An 8319-nucleotide genomic window follows, 5' to 3' on the forward strand; every position below is an offset into this window, starting at 1 on the left:
AATTTACACATTTGAGAAATACACATGAAAAAATCCCTACTTTTTGAAAAATACGCACAAGCATCAATGGAAGAAAATACATACATTTAAAATGTGCCCAATTGATGCATACATTTGGGGAAATGCTCATGAAAATATGCATACATTTTTACATGAAAAGAAAAGAACTAAGCTCGCAATCTGCTGTGGACATAAGTTGGAACAAACGGTGAGGTGCAATTCAGAAAACAAGCTCAGTTTTTGCTGGTTTGCATATCCCTATGGTCGAGAAACTTCAGCTGGTCCAAAATAGGGCAGCAAGATTGTTAATTGGGACTAGCCAACATGGTCATATTATGCCAGGACATTTACATCTGTGCTGGTTGCCAGCAGCTTTAACTGTTGTGATGAAGCAGGAATCTCACCAGTTGCTGTATGCATACAAATGACATCTGCTGAAATTCCTTTTTCTAAACAACTGTTAAAAATACGGGAGCCTTGTCCTCCTTTTCATACGGTCACCTTATCGTTTAAGTCCTCAGATGATTTTAATTCACCCACGCTTTTCTGTACGTTTAAGTTTTCGTATCAGGTCAAGAGGGCAGGGCTCCTGCAGCTTTAACTGTTGTGATGAAGAGGGTATTTCACAGGTGCTGCGTGCATACAAATGACACCTACTAAAACTCCTTTTTATATACAACAGTATACAAGAGCCCTGTCCTCCTTTTCATATGGTCAGTGGTCACCCTACAGTCCAGTACCAGCATGGTTCAAAGTGCTGGTATGAACCATGAAAGCCCTAAACTGCTTGGGGTCAGATTACCTGAAGGATTGTCCCCTCCCTCATCTACCTGCCTTGACCCTAAGATCGACTTCAGCTGTCCTTCTCAAAAACAAATGAGGTGGGTGGCTATGAAGAAGAGGGCTTTTTCTGTTGTGGCATGCTACTTGTGGAATTGTCTTCCCAGAGAGGCGCACTTGGTCCCTATGTTGTGCTGTTTTCAGTGCCAGGTGAAGACCTTACTTTCCCAGATATTTTTGTCTTTCTTTGCACTGCTGCTAGGTTTTATTTTTGCTTATGCTTTTCTTATATACCGTAGTTTTTTAACTTTTATATTGTATTTTATCATATTGTGTTTTGTGGTTTTTATTGTGGTGAACTGCCCAGAGTGTTTCAGCTACTGGGCCCTATAGGACCTAAATAAATAAATAAAATACTGTTTCTTTTTTTTGGGGGGGGGTGGAATTGCTGTTAATGACTAAATGGATAAATATCTAGTAGGCATTTCTTAATTCTAACACATTACAGCAACAACATGGAAAGCACTAGAAAATGTGTGTGTGTGTGACACTAGCTTCATAGGGAAGACTTCTGTTTATTGTATGCATGGACATGCGCTATTGTCCGTCTTCTTGCCCCGAATGTGCACGGCTGTGTGCAGTCTCTCCAAATGCCAGAGCAAAGCCATGTCGCAAGATGCTTACACGCATTACCACCCCCTTTGGAAATTGCTGATGGTGAACTACTAAAACAAATAGAACTGGGGTTGCAGTCATGTGCCCAACCACATTGTTATTCCTGTTGAAGACAGTTGAGAAAAGTACAAATGGTTGAAAACTGGCAGTCCAGATTTATATAAATGTTCCAGCTAATCACACCCGTGATCAACAAAAATGATTCATCCTGTATTCATGCCTGCCTAGTTGACATTGGACTGCTTCATACAGCTGTCAGCCAACCATGCAATGACCTTTGGGAGCATGGGAGCTACTGGCAGGATCATGGCCAAGATCATGTGGAAATGCTGATGGCAGGAACTGGTGCAGGTGACACCACCCACAGCTGCTGGAATTTAAGTGATCACAACAGCCCTCTATTTTATTTAGATTTCTTGAATATGCACATCACAGCAGCTACTTATCCTACCCTGTACATGGAGGTGCCCATTCAGTCAGTCAGCAATGCCCAGTGAAGCTCTGCCCATAGCTTCTACAAGACAAAGATGCTAAACACGTTTTATTACAAAAGGACCAACGTGTTTTTGTTGTGGTTGCCTGAAATAGCTAGACATTGTACGGGTGCTGACTCCTGTATGAACTACTCCAGTGCAAAAACAGAGCTAAGGTGATAGTTTCAACTCACCTAATAGTAGGCTACTAAGAACATAAGAAGTGCTATGATGGATCAGACCGAGGGTCCATCTAGTCCAGCACTCTGTTCACACAGTGGCCAACCAGCTGTCGACCAGGGACCAACAAAGCAAGACATGGTGTAGCAGCATGCTGGGAACATGGTGTACCCATGTTCCCCAGCAACTGGTACACACAGGTTTACTGCCTCCAATACTGGAGTCATCAAATGACCATTCTAGTTTGACTTTCATGATGCTTACATGCATCAGACGCTAAAAGGAACAATGTCACAGATTTTGTTCGATTTTTTTAATGCTTACCATGGCTTATTCATTTCATTGAAGATGCTGTGTTTCACAGCTCCCTGCTTTTAGCCCCACCTGCAGCTGCTGCCACACGAGTACAGCACTTTTTGTGCAGTGTCATCAATGAGCAGCATGCAGTTTAGTGGAGATGCATGAAACCATAATCCTATGTATGCCAGTGCAAATAAACTACATTGCCAGCTGGCTATGCACAGCACTTCAACAGCCACTATGTGCCTAAAGATGGTATACATTGGTACTTAGATACATGGCCAATGTATCTGGCCAATACACTGCAAAGGGTGGATGAAGGGCAGTTAATATGCTTTTCATGCCTGTATTTCAGAGAGCTGAAAATACACACATACACACCCCAAACAACCCTCTCAAAAGCTGCCCATAGTTATCTCATGGGGAGAAAACTAAGTGCATGTTATTGCAAACAGACAAATGTTTTTTTCCCTGTTATTGGAGGGGGCAAGACAATGTGAGGCATCAGATTTAGTTTAACCATACCCTAGAATGCCAAACACACCTGCAAGAGTGTATCTGCTTTAAACAGCTGAGAGATTTAGTTTTACCTATAGTGTCCTGTAAAGAATAAAGTGCTTACCACTGTTTCTGCCTATTGGGATGAATCTGTGATTCTTTTGACATATGCTATAGATTTAATTTAATGTTGTGGTTCAGATGTCCCTTTTGATAAATTTCATTGAAAATCTATGCTAAGAAGAGTTGAGCTGTTTCAATATTTATGGAGTTTAAGATGCAGGGATAGGAAAAGAAACATGTTAATTGAAACAACATTTGTGTATATCCTTGCCTTGAAAGTTTCTGAAGCTTGTTGGTTGGTTGATCTAGATATTTAGGGGCTTTTAGTAAGTTTTGAAAAGATCCTTTTTAATTCTAGCTCTTTATGGTATTGATCCAGAAAATCCTCTGTTCTTACCTGCCCCGCCCATCTTTATAATGATGAGATTCGAAGCCTTAGACCTGAGCCTCCCTCATTTCCCTTCTTTCCCTGTATTTTAGGCATAATGGCGATAACATCTGTGGACGTTGGAGTTGTGGCAGTTAGATCTATTAACAGCAACTATTACCTAGCCATGAACAAGAATGGAAAAGTCTATGGATCTGTAAGTATATCACTTCCTTAATCCTAACTCCTACTCTTCATATGCACATGGCCCCGTGGTAGTCAGCAAGGCTTACACATTTTGGGACTGGGCTATACTGCTTCGTAACTTTCAGAAATTGTTGATTTATCTATGTTCCTGCCTGACGTTCCTCTCATACCAAATCTGACCAGTGTTCTATCCAGTTCTGTATTGTCTACACTGACAGACAATGGCTCTCTAGGGAATGAATCTGGGACATTGTACATGCAAAGCATCCACTGAGCTATAGCCTTGCCCTAACTAGGAAGTTGCCTTCTACCTGGGCAGACTATTTGTGTAACTATCCTCATATTTTCTACTCTCCTGGGTCTCAGGCAGAGGTCTTCCCCATTACTTCAGGGGGTTGGACTCGATGGCCTTGTAGGCCCCTTCCAACTCTGCTATTCTATGATTCTATGATCTCTTTAACTAGATTTTAACACACACACCAGCAGGACATAGGATATTTATTTATTTATTTATTTATTACATTTTTACACCACCCAATAGCCGAAGCTCTCTGGGCGGTTCACAAAAATTAAAACCATAATAATGACAGGGGCCTTCAATCACAGATCCCTCCTTCTATCAGGAGTGTGATTCCATAGAATTAAACTCTTCATTGATTAATCTACCTGGTTAATCAATTTGCCGCAGCCCTACAAATAACATTGACGTGCTATGTCAGCTTTCAAAAACCTAATGTTTACAACCCTCAAAACAATACCAAGAGCATCCATGGTTTATACAAAAAAAATTTATCAGAGATTTATTTTTCTTCTGCCTACAAAATTGGTCTTTAAAAATGTATGTTTTTTCCAGAAGTCATCATATCCACCACAGCAAGAACAATGGGATCTTCACTGTCATGATCTACTATGGCTGTTTGAAATTGAGCTCAAAATACCAATGCGTAAAACATTTTCTCCCATTGGTTCTGGTATAAGGAACATTTTGTACCCTTGTACCAAACCCATGATTAACATGGGTTATTTTAGAAAGCTTTCCAGAATGTACTAGACAGAATTTTCATTCCTAACATGACCTCCTATGGTTGGACTCACAGTGGTGTGCTATAACAGTTTGTCTTTTATAAGCAGATGGGTATGAAAATAGCCACAATAAATTTCTCCTAAGAGACAGTCCAGCATAATTTTTCAATAGGTTGGAGCCATGTGCAGAACATTTGCAAACATGGACTCATGACAAAATCAGATCATAGACTTGTTGCCCAATTGACCCAATGGAGTTACCCTCATGTATTTGTCACACATGCCCCTTTTCTTGCAAAAGGAAGCTGGAGTCATAAATTCAAGAGTTGAAAAAAAAAAGCAGGTCAATGGAACCAGATTAAATTTATTTGGGGCCCACACATTTGCTATGCACTGACCACAAAGTGGAAGGGAGTTGTGCATACTAGACCTCTTGTTTAATAAAATGGTAGCACAGACTGATGGCTAAATCAATTACCTAATGACCCAAGATACATATTGTAAATTAGATCTCGGCCAAACCAGACATGATGCTAAACACATTTTAGAAGCACATCAGTCTGTTTCTCAAAGAATATATTTAATATAACTGCAGTAGGGTGGTTCCCATTGGGTCTACAGCTAAGAATACTTGAAGAATTCCATACAAACTAACCAGATCTGTATCTCCCAGTTATCAGAACATGGCTATCCATTGGATTTCACACTTTTCTGAATGTTACATTACCATTGCATTAAAAAAACAGTTTAGGCTAATTTTCTCCCTTAATTCTTTTGCTGCAGCATAAAAGGTGAGTATAAAATACAGACATGCTCCCTCAAGTGTGAAGTGCACATGAATCCAACGGCATGCTAGAGGGAGTACACTAATGTCATGGGACATTTCCCCTCTCTCCTCTCCTCTACAGCTCTCCACGCAAACTGAAATTCTGTTTCCAGAGGGCTTCCCAGCTCTCCAGAGCAGATTTTGAGTGCTCATGGGGGCTGAAGGGGAGAGGGGAAATCGCCCCCTTCCTGATTCCACTGGTAGAATTGCTTCTATCAGCAGAATGACCCCATTGGATACAAACCATACATGTAGCATTAGGGTCATGCCTCTTTAAAAAAATAACATAATAAAAAACTTGTCAACATGAATGATTAGCAAACATTATGGTAATAGCAGAGTCTGGGATCATTTTGGAAACAGCAATGCAACTTCGCATGGGGCCAATACAAGCTAACCACTAAGTGCTAGGTGGCTTGTGAGAATTGTATCCATTGGGAGATGCCAAAATGTGTCCTACACAGATGAGTTCTGCGTTTGTACGAGTAGTCAAAGACTCAATGCTTACGTTGGCTTCGGTGCATGGATGCCACTCTGGCATGAACAGGCCCTGTGCCACACCATCAGTGGTTGACATAAAAATTGAGATGGCCAGGGGATGTTGTTACTTCCAACATGAGCACTGCTGGCCTATAGCCTTCCTCTTCCAAGCATTAATGGTGCAGCTTGGGACACAACCATGTGGTAGAAGTATGTAAAAAACCTCCCAAAGAAGCATGTGCACGTTACCTAGTCCGTTTTGGAACGCTTTTGCTGTTCTCTGCATTCTGATCTTGTTTCTCTGTGTTTTCTTTTTCTTTTCAAACAGAGAGAGTTTAACAATGACTGTAAACTAAAGGAGAGAATAGAAGAAAATGGATACAATACGTATGCATCATCCTTTTGGAAGAATAATGGAAGGCAAATGTTTGTGGCCTTGAATGGAAAAGGAGCCACCAGGAAAGGACAGAAAACTAGGAGGAAAAACACCACCGGTCATTTTCTCCCAATTGTAGTCGAGCCACAGATGAAGGACCTGTTCTATTGATAGCAGTTGAACCAAAGATCATTTGTCAGGAATACTTGGTAATCCTCTTGAAGAGGAAAGGCAGAAACAGTGCAGATGTCTGCTTGATTGAAAAGAGGGGGCAACCCTTTGAAGGTTTTGTACTCTTTGCTGGCACATGAAGTACTTCTAATTAGTTCTGTGTCATATCTTATAATCAAGACACAAGCTGGATCAAATGGGATGGGAGCGCTTTCCAGTGTGAACAAATTATTATTATTATTTTTATTTTTTATCTTGCCGATAGAACTTAAAGGACATGAGACAATGTATTGAATGATGTTCGGGGAAAGTTATTTATGGAATACTAACTCATATCAAAGACCTTCATTGCTCACTCAAGCCTAATGATCCAATGAACAGTTAGGCATGCAAGCATTTACTGGAAGCACATGGATCATATGCAGAAATAAAGAAGATTCTGGAATGGTCTCATGGAAGAAATGAATAGGATTAAGAAATATAAGCACATTAGAGTAAAACTGTTCTAACAAAATAAATAGTATGGTCTCCCCCTCCTTGTATGCTAACGCCATGCCTTTGTATTTCTCCCTAAGTTATTTATTTAATAGGATGTTAAATATCTTTTTTCTCCCCCCTTTTTTTTTTGTTTGAAGGATTTTCTCAGTTGCTTCCTGTTGCATAATTGTTCTTTTCCTTCTCTCAGTATTTTATACAAGATTGAGCAAATCAGATGCTGAAAGCTCAGGCAAGTGTCCGAAAGTAGAGAATGGATAAGGGTTAAAGGAAAACGTAAGGTTGCAGTTTGTGTTTAATCTTGGTTTTTGGTTTTTGGTTTTGTTTCCCCAACCCCTTCTTCTCCTCTTGAAACTGGGTTTCTTTTTTAATGTTGCACTTAAAATCAATAGGATCAGATGTGCATGGGAATTTCAACATGAACTGTGACTGGTTTTGTCAGCGTCCTTGATGGCTTTCCCTCCCACAGGAATAAAACATCCCATTGTGCAACATCTGAAGAGTCTTGCTGCTGTTTTGATATGGACAGAGTTGAACTGATACTCAGATGTGTGATCATCTCCAACTTATTTCCGTTAAATACTTGATCCCAAAGCTGTTGAAATTCAATCAAAGCTATGTCACCAGTTTTGTTGTTGTTGTTGTTGTTTAGGAACAAACCATAAATGCTTCCAACCATATCTTATATTGGTGGGATCATACGTTTTCAAAGTAAAACTGAATTAAGTCTATGGAGTTGATAACATCTGAGGAAGCAATTTGCCTTCTTCTTCCACCCCTACCCCAAAAGTAAGATAAAAAAGAGCCAAATCCTACCAGTTTTTGACTGCAGTCAAACTACTTTAGATTAGGCCTGATATATATTGGTGTAGAAAATTACAACCTTGTTCTAAATAATGTTTCCCTTTAACTTGGGACAGTTTCAAGTGTTACATTGGAATTGAAGGATGGCCTATAAAGATTTCAAATGAATAAATAAATAAGAATAGATTTGTCTTCTACTGTCACATCCAGCTCTAGGAGTTTTACATTTCTCCCTGGAGAGATGGGTACAGGTCATATATCTCTTTGTAGGGAAAGAGTGGAAGAAGTCACCACCCACCTTGCTCCTACAAAGTGTTTAGAAACTGCCCTAAAGCTCTTCATCATATCAGCTTAGGATGCAGTATACATACCACCAACGTTAAATGGCAAAGGTTAGCACTAGATCCCATTACAACCCTACAACTACAACTGGAAATATTTCCTGAAAAGAAGATACAGGAGTGGGCTGAGCTTCAACTATGTGCATTTGCCATCATACGAGTACACTGAGCATCAAATGCATGTTTGCATTCTTCAGACCCCTTGCTTTTGAAAACCTGAGAAACAGCAGCTCAAAATGGCTAAAATTATATATGGGGTG

General features: G+C 40.1%; 1 protein-coding gene across 1 annotated transcript in view; it reads left to right on the forward strand.

Moving 5' to 3' along the window:
- The window catches only part of FGF10 (fibroblast growth factor 10), a 102628-nt gene extending 95405 nt beyond the window's left edge, over positions 1-7223 (forward strand). The window contains exons 2-3 of the mRNA XM_063128669.1: positions 3450-3553; positions 6201-7223. Of these exons, the coding sequence (XP_062984739.1) occupies positions 3450-3553; positions 6201-6419 (323 nt within the window). The 3' untranslated portion in view covers positions 6420-7223. The remainder of the gene's footprint in view (positions 1-3449; positions 3554-6200) is intronic.
- The last annotated feature ends 1096 nt before the right edge of the window (positions 7224-8319 follow it).

This window comes from Elgaria multicarinata, chromosome 6 (genome assembly GCF_023053635.1).
Source record: "Elgaria multicarinata webbii isolate HBS135686 ecotype San Diego chromosome 6, rElgMul1.1.pri, whole genome shotgun sequence".
Classification (NCBI taxonomy): domain Eukaryota; kingdom Metazoa; phylum Chordata; class Lepidosauria; order Squamata; family Anguidae; genus Elgaria; species Elgaria multicarinata.